The sequence below is a fragment of the Anopheles stephensi genome, chromosome 2, assembly GCF_013141755.1.
Source record: "Anopheles stephensi strain Indian chromosome 2, UCI_ANSTEP_V1.0, whole genome shotgun sequence".
NCBI classification, from domain to species: domain Eukaryota; kingdom Metazoa; phylum Arthropoda; class Insecta; order Diptera; family Culicidae; genus Anopheles; species Anopheles stephensi.
In genome coordinates, this window is record NC_050202.1 from 12608819 (window position 1) to 12623483 (window position 14665).

The 14665-nt window shown below is 42.9% G+C and overlaps 2 protein-coding genes across 3 annotated transcripts; both read left to right on the forward strand.

Moving 5' to 3' along the window:
* Nucleotides 1-227: 227 nt before the first annotated feature.
* On the forward strand, nucleotides 228-4840 carry LOC118504109 (cold and drought-regulated protein CORA). Of its 2 annotated transcripts, XM_036038198.1 has the most exons (6): nucleotides 228-434; nucleotides 1050-1134; nucleotides 2644-2866; nucleotides 2957-3090; nucleotides 3162-3273; nucleotides 4691-4840. In XM_036038198.1, exons 2-6 carry the CDS (start codon nucleotides 1108-1110, stop codon nucleotides 4702-4704), a joined length of 510 nt encoding a protein of 169 aa, XP_035894091.1. In that variant the 5' UTR covers nucleotides 228-434; nucleotides 1050-1107; the 3' UTR covers nucleotides 4705-4840. The 2 variants fall into 2 exon arrangements, with proteins under 2 accessions (XP_035894091.1, XP_035894090.1); XM_036038197.1 differs by having other exon boundaries at nucleotides 330-434; nucleotides 3162-4840.
* A 3100-nt stretch (nucleotides 4841-7940) lies between these two features.
* On the forward strand, nucleotides 7941-13540 carry LOC118504084 (fatty acyl-CoA reductase wat). The gene is made up of 7 exons (XM_036038153.1): nucleotides 7941-8278; nucleotides 8421-8789; nucleotides 9761-9917; nucleotides 9995-10361; nucleotides 12554-12673; nucleotides 12841-13119; nucleotides 13252-13540. Exons 1-7 carry the CDS (start codon nucleotides 8045-8047, stop codon nucleotides 13361-13363), a joined length of 1638 nt encoding a protein of 545 aa, XP_035894046.1. The 5' UTR covers nucleotides 7941-8044; the 3' UTR covers nucleotides 13364-13540.
* The last annotated feature ends 1125 nt before the right edge of the window (nucleotides 13541-14665 follow it).

A 14665-nucleotide genomic window follows, 5' to 3' on the forward strand; every position in this document is an offset into this window, starting at 1 on the left:
ACACGTTGAGCTGATCGTTCGGTTCGGTGGATGGATCGCAACAGTTTGGCTCTCCGTGCTTAAAAGTACACCCGAGAGTGCCGGACCCGGGTGATGGAAAACATTGGTGGCAGGGCACACCCGCGCTATGCTCGAGCGCGAACGATCACCACCTTCAACCTGCTGGAGCTGTGTCTTGTGGGTGGTGAACCCGGTGGTACATTGGGTGGAACATTGGGCACCATTGTGTTGCAGCAAAACCATCTTTTGGGGGTGCGTCGGTTGGCACGATCATACGCCGTACCGAGTGACGCACCGACGGAAAAATAAAAAAAACTTCTCGGGTGACTATAAAATCATTCCGGTGCTGGGAAAAACCATTACTTCCAGCCGAACGGTTCAGCGGGCAACAGCATCAGCTTCGCAGCAGGCAGATCTACTAAGTGGCTTAATCAGTAAGTTTGCAGTGTGTGTGTCGGAAAATGGGTGCGTTTTTCGCGTGATAGTGTTTCGCAGTTATTTTTGCGAGAAAATACTGATAGTGAGGGTCTAATCTAGTTACAAGGAAAATTTAGTCGTTCAGAGGGTCGACCAGTGATAGTATGTAAAGAAGTGTAACAAAATGGTGATAAATTGTATGGAAAGTTCCGGCATCCATCAAGCATGAGCAGGCGAAGAAGCAAAAGCTCCAGCTAAAGACCCACAAAAGCGAAAGATGCTCCAAATAAGTGAAAAATAGTGAAAGGAACCAGTCGAGCTACAGTCGCAGTAGGATAACATCGATTGTATTGTTTTGAATTTTTGGGCCCGATTTTCCCTCTCGCTCACTCGAGAGCTTTTCTTTTGTCTGTTCCCCAAAATTCAAATCGACAAAGTTCACCGTAAAGTGCTGGTGCGCTACACAACCAGCGTGTTGTAAACTGGTTTCGCCCGCCGAAAAACTAGTGATTCGGGTTGTGAAGTGTCTCGTCTTGGGTTGGGAGGGATTTCTAGATTTTCCGGCAAATAAATCATACGACCCAGAAAGTGGAAAGTTTACGGGGGTTTTCTTTTTGGTGTGTGTTTTGCAGGGTTGTTTGGCGGTCGTAGCTGTTGGTCGGTTTTGGCGAGGAAAACAAATCTGCAAAAATGCTTTCCACGAGTGTGCTGTTTAAGGTGAGTTTAAGGTGAATGTGGTGTAGCGCGGTATGCTTATGTGTGATTGTGACTGAATGTGTGTGTGTCTTAGGGAAAGTTAAAGTTCTGCAACTATTCTTCTGCAGCTTGCAGAGTATATTGTAACAATCTAGCAATTCTTTCGCGGTATGGTTCGAGACGCACAAGTTTTGGCTCTGTGTGTTCTTTTGAAAATCTGTCAACCATACATTTCAAGCGCTTCTTCTAGGAATTGCCTGCCCTTTGATGTGTGAGCAGTGTGCGCACCCTTGGAAAATATTTAAAAGAGTTCACTTGAAAGGAAGAATCGGATAGTTCGGATAGTTTGAAAAGTGCATGAATGCTGAAAAAATAGTAGAATACCAACCATTTAAACCCTGTTTAAGTACAGGTTTGTAAAGCCTACAGTTTGAACGATTATAAGTTTCCAGACATTTCTTCGGCGCATTTGTTTTTTCGAAATTTTTCATACAGCCAGTTGCATAGTATTTAAAAACAAAATAAAGATATGATGACTCGGGGTAGTCGGAGTCAGATGTACTGACATAGAAAGCCTCTTGCTACAGGAATTTGAATTGATCTGAAAGGTCATTAGGTAAATAAAAAATCTGAAAGGATTGATCTGAAAGGATAAATAAAAAATCATGATAAATAAAAAGGTGATTAAGCAGACAATGAAGAAGAAAATAAAAGAAGAAAACAGGAAGTAAAAGAACAATAACAAGAAGTAAAACTTCAAAAAGTTTAAACAGAAGGAGATAATCAAAATGAAAAGTAGAAATATGTGAAAAAGAAGCAACATTTTGTATAACACATAAAATCACTAGAAGGCAAATCAGGGATACAAATAATGCTTTATTACCATAATTCTTCCTTTTTTTAGTTTTTCTTTATATTCTTTGACTTTTTTATACCTCTTTTATAATTTTGTTACGAAGTTCTTCTCCCTCACTGACACTATAACCTCGAAAGGTCTCGGCCTGCCATTCTGAGTTTTCCTGCGTTTGGGGAAGATGTTTGGATAGGATTTGAACCCCGGTCGTGGCGTGTGAAGCCTAGCGCCGCAATCAAAACCGACCACTTGATTTAAAATTATTGCAAACAGAAAAAGATGTCAAAACCGAATCTACTAACCTAATTATAGAAAACGTTAAACTATCTCATATAGCCAGAAAGTATGCAAAATGACCCACAATTGGATACTAATTAACTTGTGAAGCCCACGGCAGCAACAGTTTCCCGATCTGAATGGAATGTGAATACACATGCACGGTGTTCAATAATCACACATCACACAAATAGCTTCAATCAACCGCTGGCACAATGCGTGAGTGCAAAGCGATGTAAATAAGGCCTCGAATAATAATCCACATTCCGTAGTGTGTGGTGGAAGGAAGGGGGGAGAGGAAGACGGGGAGGCGGGGGATGATTTTAGAGAGGTCGAAAGATGAGTCACTAACCGAACTGGACGGAAAATTCTCTCACCCTCGAATGGCCCATTCATTGCAGATGCTGCTGGTGACCTCGTTACTGTCGCAAGTGGTTCACTGCCAGCGGTTGGGACGGAGTCGCCGCGAAACGACCCAACCCTCATTGTCTCCGGTCGCGATCGGCGCGAAGGTTCGAGAAGATGGTAAACCGACGGCCGGCAGCAATGCGGACGAGCTGTTGCGTCCGGCCGCATCGACAAGGACACAGCGCAGCTATTATGGGGGAGGTTCCAGTGAACGATGTAAGTAGTAGCGGTTGGGTTGCTATCAGACCGATGAGTGTCGCTAATCACGTGCTGTTTAATTGAGACCCTCGTTTTAAATGTGGCCAGTGTTCGATCTGGGACTGCTGAGCCGACCGAGCTACTATGCGGGCAATCGGGGATATTATCCGTCCGGAGGCTACTACCCGCAGGGCGGCTATTTCCCACAGGGAAGTTATGTGCCGCAGGGCGGCTACTATCCGGTACGTAATGGGGTGCGTTTGGGTTGTTGTGGGTGAACCTTACAAATGTGCTTACGGTGTCTTGTCCACAGTCGACGGGTGGTTACGGCGGATCGGGGTACTATCCGGGCACGAACACGCTCGGCGTTGGAACCGGCGGCGGTATCTACGGCGGCGGCTACGGAGGCTACGGCGGCTTCGGAGGTAATGGTGGACTGCAGTCGTACTATGGGTACAACAACGACAACTACTACGGTAACCGCAACCTGGGCTATGGGTACTACAGCGGCACATCACCGTCCGGCTACGTAGGCTCAACCCTCGTCAGCGGTTTCCGTGGTTACAACTGACGGCTGGCGACTGCGATGACCCTCTATGATGTCTGACGCTTCGGTGACGTTCGGTGTTGGTTGTGACGTTGTTGTGATTGTCCCAATTGCCTGTGTGTGTGTGCGTGTGTCCTAAAGGAGATGGAAAGCTTGAAACCAAAAACAAAAAAGAAGGAATCGAAGAATCTATAATGAGTAATCTCTCCCAAAACACACTCCTCCTATTTGCGTTAGGTGTAATAGCTTCGTAGATCAAACTTTCTACGAGCCCCGGCCGAGTTGGGCGTCGGGGGAAAAAGAAAGCTATTTATAGTATTTAACACCTTTCTACACCTTGCCATACGCAAGAACGGTACTTCAGCTCACCCGTGTGGTGGTTGATGTATTTGCTCGAGTAAATAAAGATGTCGATCAAAGATCCCCGAGCTCTCCCGTTTGTTTGGGAAGGCAAAATCAACTAACCCAGCTTACCATGTCTCATGTTTGACGCCTCGTTCTAATTCCAATCATTGCCATCCATTAATCGGTTCGATGGGCCACCGGTGATACGGATTCAGCCTGTTAGTTATATAAGACGCGATGCATTTCACCGGGCGACATACAGCACTGTCGCAGAGTTGAAGGTAGACACACGCTCTGGTCCGCCAAAGTAGCAGCATTTTCTCAACATTTCTCACCCATTGTTTAAGTTTGCTGAGGAATGGTTGACGCTGACGCACGGTGCAGTGAACGACTGTTAATCGTGTCGTTCCGATGCAGTATGCAGTTTTGTTTTTTTCGTTTTCCCGTTGGACGCTCTTTCGTTTGGAACAGAGTTGTGATGCGTTCGTTGCTGCTGCTGCTGGCGAAACTCTTCAAGCGTTACTTCCTTCTTCTGGTATGCGCTTTCAAGCAGAGTTTCGCATCTTTGTTGCCGTCGGCACCGGGCAGCTTCTCTCATTTCGATAGGGCTTTCCTTGTCCGCTGCTGCTGCTGCTGCCGTTGCGTCTCAAGCGATCAAATTTAAATGGCAAATTTAATCATTTCCTTCAAGCGCTTGAAAAAAAAATCTGTGTTTATTTGTTGTACTTCGTTCCGTTGTTTGTTGCATGAATGTTAGCGGATGCGTTTAAATGGTAGTGGGAACGTTCCGTTGTGTCGCTTTATGTCCGTGAGTTTTTCTGTAGTTTTCGTAGAACTTTTTGCGGGAATTAAAGCGTGATGATACATCAAACATTTTTCAACACACGTTACTATTAGTCGGTGTTAGTTTGCTGCTGGATGTTTCATATTTCATCTCTATGTTTTCACAGCGCCCTTTTACTGACAAAGCATGGTGTGAACGGGCAACGAACGCAACCAACAGATTCAACATCGATTTTATTTTGTATGACAATTAGACAGAGTGTTGATGGAGGTGTTGAATCGTTAATAAAAGGATTGGTCGGCTTTTTTAATTTCAATGATCGTGTTCTGTCTGATGATAATTGAAAGAAAGGGTCGTTTAATATATTTTTTAGCTTAGTTTTAGTTGTGCTTAATACATATTTGCACGAATTTAAGGCGTTATCCATTTTTATTTCTGTTTTGAATGATCTGACTCACTCGAAATAGGTTTTATACTAATAATAGTAGCTTCTAAAGGGACATTTCATGATGATGGTTTATGAAAAGTCAAAGCTCAACTATCAGGCAACAATGAGCCGTTCGCAAGAACCATAAATGATCAACCTACTCATAAATGGACCCAACATTTTTCGGTAGAGTTAGTTTGAAGAAGGCATCATGGTCTTTTTCATGGAGTAGCTGCATCCCCTGGTTTTACTGACTAAATCCTCCATGAGCCTTCACCCAATATTTCCAGGTTATTCACGAGGGTATTACTTAAAAAGAAAACGAAACACATCTCGGTGCCGCGTTATCACTACTTGGTTGGAATAGTCTCGCGTCCTAGTTTCACAATCAACGCTGGTGACTACTGAGAGAGCTAATGAGACCCTTCCCAGCATTTCTAGATGATCTTTAAAGAAAACTGTGTCCTGCCAGCAGTTGGGTTGTGTGGGACTTGTCCTTTGCAAAATGGCGCGAGCCGGATGACCCCAGTGGGATGAGTTGGCGTGTCCAAGCGCTACTGTTGCCACAGTTGACTCGAAAGTTCACGCTCAGTCCTTCCTTGAAAAGTGTTCTGCTCTTGGAAGGACTTTGATTAATTAACCCCTCGATCAAGCAATCAGCTTAGATTGCTTTGAGAAGGCATCTTTAAAGACTACAAATTATTAGACTGTAGCTAAATCTTACCCTGCATCAATCTCTTCTAACATCATTCTGTCGACTGAACTGATAAGACGAAGAACAGTTCGTTCGAATGATATTTTTCTGAGAGATTCTTCCGGCGTACAATACAATGACATTCAAATTTGCAGCACTGACGCTGTCTCAGGATATGAAGGACTGCGAAACGATGGATGCATTTTTCATCGGTCAACAGCAGTTTGCACAAACTATCACAGTTGCCTCAAGCCAGCCTGACTGTCGAAGGTTACACTGATTGAAAATGCTTCTCCTTTTCATACTGATAACTCTTGTTATTGAATACTGTTCTCGCTATAGGGAACTGTCCTGCAGGGAAAATCATATCATACTTTCTATGTGCATGCTATGCAGTTGTGTGAAGCAGCAATTGAACACTGTAATGTGCACCAGTTGGCATTGCCTACGACTTACGATATCTATTCTATGAGTGCATTATTACTTAGATTACCTTTGGGGAAGAATCTCTGTGAGGGGGAATTGAATACTTTTAGATAACTTTCTGATCATGTGTAAAATAACAAATCTGTTCTAAAATTTATTCTGGCTATACGATGAATCCAAATTACCGGCAATAGTTTCATGATAAGAAGACTATAATTGAGATTTACCGTAATACACGATACAGAGATTAATAACCATATTTTCACGTTCACGAGCACGATTGACGGTTCTCAGTACTGGAGGCCTTTGGTGCATCTGTTTGTATCATTTTTGGCTTTAAGTAGGCCAAACCTGAAGGAAACCATTGTATTTCCTCCCCTCATGAATTCCGATGGCGGGAACTTGCCTGGTCCAGGATTGAAACCCCAACCAACGGAGACCAATAGAAATATCCAGCTAGGTATAAATAAGGTCAAGAAAGCGAGGAGAGGGATGTAGGTCCAGAGAGGGAAGAGAAAAAAGAAAGACTGTTTCCGAAATTATGGATAATTCAACAGATTTCTCAGTAGTTCGTTGTTTCTGTAAGTTATTCAATAAAAGTTCAATTCTAACCTCTTTTTGTTAACAAAATTCTTTTATCGATTTGATCACCACTACTGCTGTGACTATATTTTGATTAAGTTCCATCCTAAGAAATCTTTGCACAAAACGGGAATGCGCTATAGAGACACAAAAGTTGAGGATTCAACAAGTTTTTGATTTATTTGCAAGAGCACGGCATAGTTTATTAGCGTACCTCCGCATCAAATAATTGTATTTATGTTCTCGAATTATGATCTAAAACCAGTAGTGTTCTTGGTTTTATTCTTTCCCCCTAGCATGCTAGTCATCAGGATTTGAAGTCTTATCGTGAGAACTCTTTACATGTGAGTCTTTACGGGCAGTGGTCTACTCATGAGAGTACTAATCCTTCAAATCCTTTTTTTATTTTTATATTTATTTAAAATATTCAATAATTCCCCACAACACGACAACCAATCAATTTTCAACAGCTTTCCCAACAAAGTTTCATTTAACCTACGGAACCTTCAACGAGAGTACACAATACACCATGGCAGAACAAACTAATGATCTGGATTGACGAGCCAACTACACACTCTCATAATTCCTCCGTTTAAATAGGGCCTTTTAGTTACAGCCAAATGTTTATTTTCATTTAAGGCCAAGCACGCGTATTTACAGCACCATGTACAAATCCCATCCATTGACGGACAAAAAAGGATAAAATCGAAAAAAAGGGCTGTACGTACAAGGGCGTACAGCGAATCAGCAAACATGATCAATTATTATAATTCGATTATCCTGCCAGGCACCATTTAGCTTAATAGCTGTAACATGCGGGGCAAACACAGCGAACATTGGCAAACATTAGCGAACGAATAGGCTCCAATGCTTGTGTCCCTCGGGCACAGTAAAGCCCGGTGAATTAAATTCCTTTTTTGCAGGATTTTGTTGTATGTCTCTCGCAGTTTAATTAACCTTCCGTTGTTCAGTAATGGGTGAAGTTTTGGAGCATGTTGTGAATACGGGGAGCTTTCCCCCCCCCCCCCCCCCCTGCTCATCCGTGCGTATAGACACAGCATCGTTTGAAAGTTGGACAGACGCTCATATTCCTTGGTGGAATTTCTTGCCGAAGGCAACAGTTGGAAAATAGGTAGGAACTGGTACCGGTATCACCAGCAGCTGCGGCAAGTTCCCATCCGTCATTATGAATATTGAATGCATGCGTCGCATGTAGCCCTGCCCGGAACGGGGGTGTGAGCTAGTGACCGTGCACGCACTAGCTTCATATCCTTCCTTCAAGGCAGACGTGTCGGAGTAGTAATCCTGATTACATTTCCTGCATCGGCAACTTTCCATCAGTCGATGACTGGCAGTGCTCCGTAACGGCGGACCGTATCGCGCACCTTAAAATGGCTGCATGCAGTTCGGGCTCCGGATTTGACGACGAGCTCCAGCCACCGGATCGTGTGTTAAGTTTTTACAGCAACTCCACCATTTTGGTAACGGGTGGGACCGGCTTTCTTGGCAAGGTGCTGCTCGAAAAGATACTTCGCTGTTTGAACGTGCGAAAAGTGTTTCTAGCCGTCCGGTCTAAGGATGGACGCAACGCGGACGAACGGTTGCAGGATCTGCTCAAGGATGTGGTAAGTACCGGGGTAGTTGTGAGATCGCCCGAACGCAGTGCGAATATCAGTGTGAGCTGGAATTTAAGTAATCTGATTAGCTTCCCGGTCCGGGGGGAAAGTTAATTTGCGACCGGTGAATTGATGCTGTCTTTGTGGCCAGATATTCGATAGGTTGCGGATGGCTTACACCGTCGACCAGCTGCTCGAACGTATCGAAGCGGTAGAAATTTCACTCGAAGAACCAAACGGTGGCGAAGGATTAAGCATGGACAGTGTGAAAGAGGGCCGGTTGCTGGTGGAAACGGAGCTGATATTCAATGTGCTTGCGTCGGTGAAGTTCAACGAATGCATAAAAAATGCCATCGGTACGAATGTGGGCGGTACGAGACGGATACTGCAGCTGGCGCGGCGTATGCACCGGCTAAAGTCCGTTGTGCACGTTTCTACCCTTTATTCGAACTGTGATCGAACACGGATTCAGGAACGGGTTTATCCGGACTCGCCACTTAATCCCGACAGTGTGCTGCAGGTAATTTCAATGCACGTGTTGTGCAGTGGGACTGGGAACGCTTTTGGGGATGCCGTTTGTTGTTTTACGTTTTCTTCCTTCACACGAAGGGCTTTGCTTGCTACTTAAGGTTAGTGATGCTAGCTTGGGGGTAAATATGTGTTTATTACCTAGAAATTACTCTAAGGCTTATGGTTACAGTCAAGTGGAATACAGTGTGCAATCATCCATTTTCAAATCAATTGCAGATCTGCAATCAATGTTTCCAGTTTTTATCAGTTAAGATAAGATATTCAGGCCGGAAAGTAGGAAGTCCTTCGGTATGAAAAGTATTTATAGGATTTTAATTCCCACCAAAGATTAGAATAGTTTATCAGATTACTCAAGCAGACTTCAAGTGTATGCATTGATCCATCTCAAAACTTTTAACTCTCTCTTTTAGAAGGAATAACTGTTGCATGATGCATACATTGCATTGAACAATACAGCTGTGACTGGACTTTCCTTCAAAAAGATAAGATTTTTGCCGCCTGACAGTATGCAATCATAGACTCAAAATCATCCTGATTTCCTGTTTGTTTTTACCAATAGGATACTGAAAGTATAAGGCTTTAAAAAAAGAAAAATAATTAGGAAAGCCTGAAAGTATGCAATAGTTGGTTTGTAAATAAGTCCCAGAATTCGTTCAAAATTTCAGATATCTTTTTTAAGATTCAACAGTCGATAAGGATACTTTACAGCTTAAGGCAGTCATAAAATGCATTCTTTTTAAGTCCTAGTTTATAAACTAACTACGATTGTTAGATTGCATACTTTAAGGCGCAATAAAACCTCGTGCATAGGATATGATTTTTTTTCTATTGTTTTGTTTTCTTTGGACTGGAATAAATGTGTGCTTTTAATGATAAATCCCTCAAGTCCACCTTAACCACAAGAGAGCATCAATTTAATCTCTAAGTGATGAATTTTTCCCTTTCCCGTTCTCACTTCAGCTGTCAAAAATGTTATCCACCGATGAGATGAGCCAGTTACAGCACTGTCTGCTCGGCGAGCTGCCCAACACGTACACGTTCAGCAAAAAGTGTGCCGAGTCATTAATCCAGCAAGAATTTGCCGACCTTCCGATAGGCATCTTCCGACCACCGATAGGTAAGCGATGAACGATGCCAGTACTGGTGTGCTGGGGTGTTTTGCTGATCAGTTCACTTCACTACTTACTGTACCAGTGCTTTCGACGTACCGGGAACCGATCGCTGGCTGGACGGATAATCTGAACGGCCCGGCCGGACTGTGCCTGTGGACGGTGAAGGGCTACGTGCGTGTGATTCGCGGAAATGGGCACAAAAAGGCTAACCTAGTTCCGGTGGATTACTGCGTGAACGCACTGCTGGTGGCGTGCTTTGATGTGGCCGAACGATCGATAGGTCGACGGCAGCAGCACGACCCAGAACCGGTCGAGTCCGCGGAGGCTTGGGAATCACCGCAACTGGTCCCGGTGTACAACTACATGTACGAGCAGGCGAACCTTACCTGGGGACGCTACATGAGCTCGGTGTCGATGGGATTCGACGGGTGGATCAAGCGACTGTGCTGGTAAGTGATTGTACGGAAAAATCAATAAGGAAAATGTGTGAGAAATTTTAACGTTCGACAGATTTAGAGGGACTGCTGCCAGTTTTTCTTTCGTCTGTTATTGGCGAATGTTGACTTAAAACATTAGACTTGCTTTATTGATTTTTTAAAGAAAAGCACCCACGGTATCAGGTTGTAAAATGCGATTGTGAACAACAATATTGTAACACCGAGTGAAATGATTGGCTCAGGTGGTACGAAACGACGAGGATTTCAATCTGCGTTTCCGTTGGAGCGTAGGATTCGTGGAAAACGGCAGATACGTTGTGAAAGTAGTTATTTCGCTTCGAGTATTTCCGAGTATCGGGGAATCGATTAATAAGTAGCAATGGTTCCATTTATCCATTTTTGCATCAGTCGGGATTGTATATGATTTTATTATCGAGTATCTCAATGTGTTTGAGTGAAATAAGTTTGTAAGCTTGTTTGATACACTACGTAATCGGGATGAAGGCCGTAGCAATCTGTTTTAATTATGAGGCTCTGATTTTTTATTCTATTAAACCATTTGTTTCAAAGAAAATTTAAGTCCGTTTTATATTTAAATAAAAACAGGCATTCAAAAAGGGTTAATTGTACAAAAAGAAAATTATGAAACTAAAAACAAGCTATAAAAATAACGAGACGCGAGGATAAGAGAAACAATAAACAATCAAATAGAACCACACACGAAATTAAAAAAACTAGAGTGGTAAAGTATTAATAAAGTATTAATAAACAAATTAATAAAATGAGCTTAAAGTTGATCAAAACATACAACAACAAAAAAGGATACGAGAGTAAAAATGATTCTGGATCATAAAAAAGACACTTAGTAAATATTGATCATGATTAAAGTAAAAAGCAGTGTACAAAATGGCAAAAAAAACCAAACAACCAGTAACAGAAAAGGAAGAAACGTTCAGAAACAATCGTACAATTAACAAACAGAATTTCAGACACACAATTTAAGAGAGAAAAGCTCAAACATTTGCATCTAAAAGAGAGCAAACCAAATCAAGCAAACTGAAAGTACGAAATTACTCAATAGTGAAGTAGCTCATAACAGTAAAGTAAGTATGGGAAAATGGAAATTCAGAGCAAACTTAACTTAACTTACGAAGACGCATTGGTTTTTTTTGCATTAGGTTAGCTAAAAACATTTGAAAACGGAAATAAATTTGTTTTGGAGGAATCTCTTAAGTAGCTCAGTATGGTTTCCCATAAGATTTATTGACTTGGTTCACAGAATGTTCCATTTTTGTCCCTATATTGTGATAGTGACTTCTGGCAAGGTCGACCAAAAACATCTCTTTGTTTAATGAAAAATACTTACAATGAATTGTTATTCAATGATGTGAATGAAGTCAATAGTCAGAATAAGCTTGACATGGAAAAAATTGTGCTAATGCATCAACGATTTGTTGTTCTACTTTCGATGCACTTTTTGAACGTTTTGAGCGTAAATCTGCTTCATCTGCTTGGTATTCAACTAATTTATAACTCTTTTCCATTTCCCAATTGAAAGTCATGCTTGAACCAATTGTTACTAATTTGCAGTCTTTACCTTAAGGGTAGAGGAACATGCTTCAGCGGTTCATGCGATGCGTGTTGCCTAACCAAAGGCGCACCATTATCCTTTGCTAGCTCAGACCAAGCATGCCACAGTAACTCATTTAAGTAGCTACTATGATCGATAAACTGCTTGATCCAAACCATCAAAAGCCGCTTATTTGTCAAACAAATTGATTTAAAATCATTTTACGCATTAAAGCATAAACGAGCAATTTAGCTAGAGGGAAAACAAACCAAACACAAACACGGTCGAAAATTTACGTACACCGACACCCTTAATCGTGTTATGGAAAATTAGTGTGCACAGAGGCACAACTAAAGCGCGATCCTTACCAAATTCGCACCCAGGGTGGCCCCGCGAGGCCTGCAATGAATGAAATATTATCCCCGTGGCATCAAACGCACGTCATCGGTGTGCCGTGGTGACAACATTATGATAGCGTATCTGCTCTTGTTAAATCGAAAGCTGCCACTGGGCACACGATTCATAGAATCGCATCCACTCGACTCGACGCACACAATGCCAGCCTCGTCTGAAAATGATAGACGCGTTCCTACAGCCCACTTTCTTTGCTCCACATTCTTTGTTCATCCGGCAGGCACCATGCGTACGCGATTGTATCGAACAGGGCACTGTTTCGAGTGCTGTCCGTCTGCTGCCACACAGTTCCGGCCTGGCTGCTCGATTTGGTGCGCCGTCTTCGAGGAAAGCGTCCACTGTAAGTACGGCGCTAGTTTTGAACACAGCCGCAATCCAATCGCAGCCCAGCTGTTGGATGAGTTCCTTCTTTTCTTCTGTGTTACTATTTTCTTTCATTCTGCTCTCTCTCTCTCTCTCTCTCTCTCTCTCTCTCTCTCTCTCTCTCTCCACTTTCCCATCTTCCAGCTACCGGCGAATGGTTACGAAAACGAACCGCTTCCTGGAAACGATGGCGTACTTTGGGCTGCGAGAGTGGCACATAGCAAACGAAAACGTGGTCCGCCTGCGGACGCTACTGACGCCCACCGAAGCGTCGATGCTCGAATTCGATTTGTCCACCATCGACTGGGACGAGTACTTCCAGTCGTACATTCCCGGCATCCGGCGCTACTTCCTTGCCGAGCGTGGGCTCAGCAAACAGCCGGTCGGGTCGGGTCGGGTGAAAAGCTTGCAGTGGCATCGAAGGTGAGGAATAACAGGGGGGGAGGCCCAGTTGAAGTTGATCCTCTTTCGCACCGTAATAAATAGCTTTATGTTTTTCCCCGTCCCCCATTTTCCTTTCGATTTCTATTACTCTGACCCGTCGAAATCGCGCAGGGCACAGTTTCTGTATCGACTGGCGTGCAAGCTGCTGTGGGTTTACGTCTGCCTTAAGCTGGGCCACCGATTGTACGTGGTACGCAATTTATTTTCGATTTTGATCTCTTAAAGATTTGTCGCACGCGGTGTTGCGTCCCAAGGTCGGAGTTGGACGAGCACGCACAGATGTGAAATATGTCGCGACGGATGAACTAGATTGGTAAGTGAATTGAGTGTCTAGCGATTGGGCAAAAGGGTTGGGCCAAATAAGGGGGAAAAAATAAATAAAATTGTACTGTGTTCGGAATAATAAATGGAAAGCTGCATGCAAAGATAATTTTAAGCACATGGAGAACTATTTCGTTCAATGAAAAAGGTAGATAACAAAATTGAATAATAAGGTAATGTTCAATACCCTCACGTTTGATGTTCTATTTAGTTTGTCATGGTAATTTCCTGGCCAAGCCTTCCGTCAAGGACACATCAGTACTGGCGGGTAATGGAATGAAAAATGTTCTCTCTATCTGTCTCTCCCTCTCTCTCTCTGAAATGTCTCCCCAGGCAGCTTGGTTCGCTCGATTGAGCTTCGAGTCACAATCGTCGGGGGATGATGATTTGTGGAATTGATCAACTAACTAAATGATATCGACAGATGGCCCACAAGAAAGTAACAAACCAAAAAAAAGGGGTTCATGCAATTACACGCTTCGTTTCATTTCGTACAGCTTGATTAGTGACTTGATGCAATAAAGCTGGACCCTTTTTCTGTCCCCGGCCCGGTTGACGTTGCGTTGGCGATTTTCAAACATTCGATTACCCTTCCGGGTAGTGTGATCTTTGAGTGCACACTGAGCTTACATTGGGAAACGAAGGCGAAAGAGAGAGAGAGAGAGAGAGAGAGAGAGAGAGAGAGAGAGAGAGAGAGAGAACAACAGAGCGATAGCCACCAGGCCCAAAGACATGGTGTGTTTTATGTATGATGGATAGCATGGTACAAAACGATAAATCAAAGTAAATAAAATTTAAATTGTATCGTTTTTCTTTAGGAAATTTGTTAAACAAGCAAATATTTGTAGCGAAAACCTTGTATTTAACAATACTGCGAATCGTTCAGTGTGGTTATGTTTTGTTGATTGAGTGCTCGCCTTTTGCAAGAATACTCTTTTGGCTTATATGTTGTATTGATTTTTATTGACCAATAAATATGGGGTTTTCCGCAGTATTTTCTGCATTTCGTTTCGTAGAATAAATTGCCGTGCAAAAATCGAGGCGAACAACTGTTTAGGTTTGTAGTTTATGCGAACGCGCCTAAAGGTATGCAAATAAAATAATGTGTTTCATTGAAATCGCCCCTGGGAAGTAATTAATTAAAATTAGTCTTTCCCATAGTATTTGAATCATTTTAGGCGTAACCACAATTTAAACAACTGCA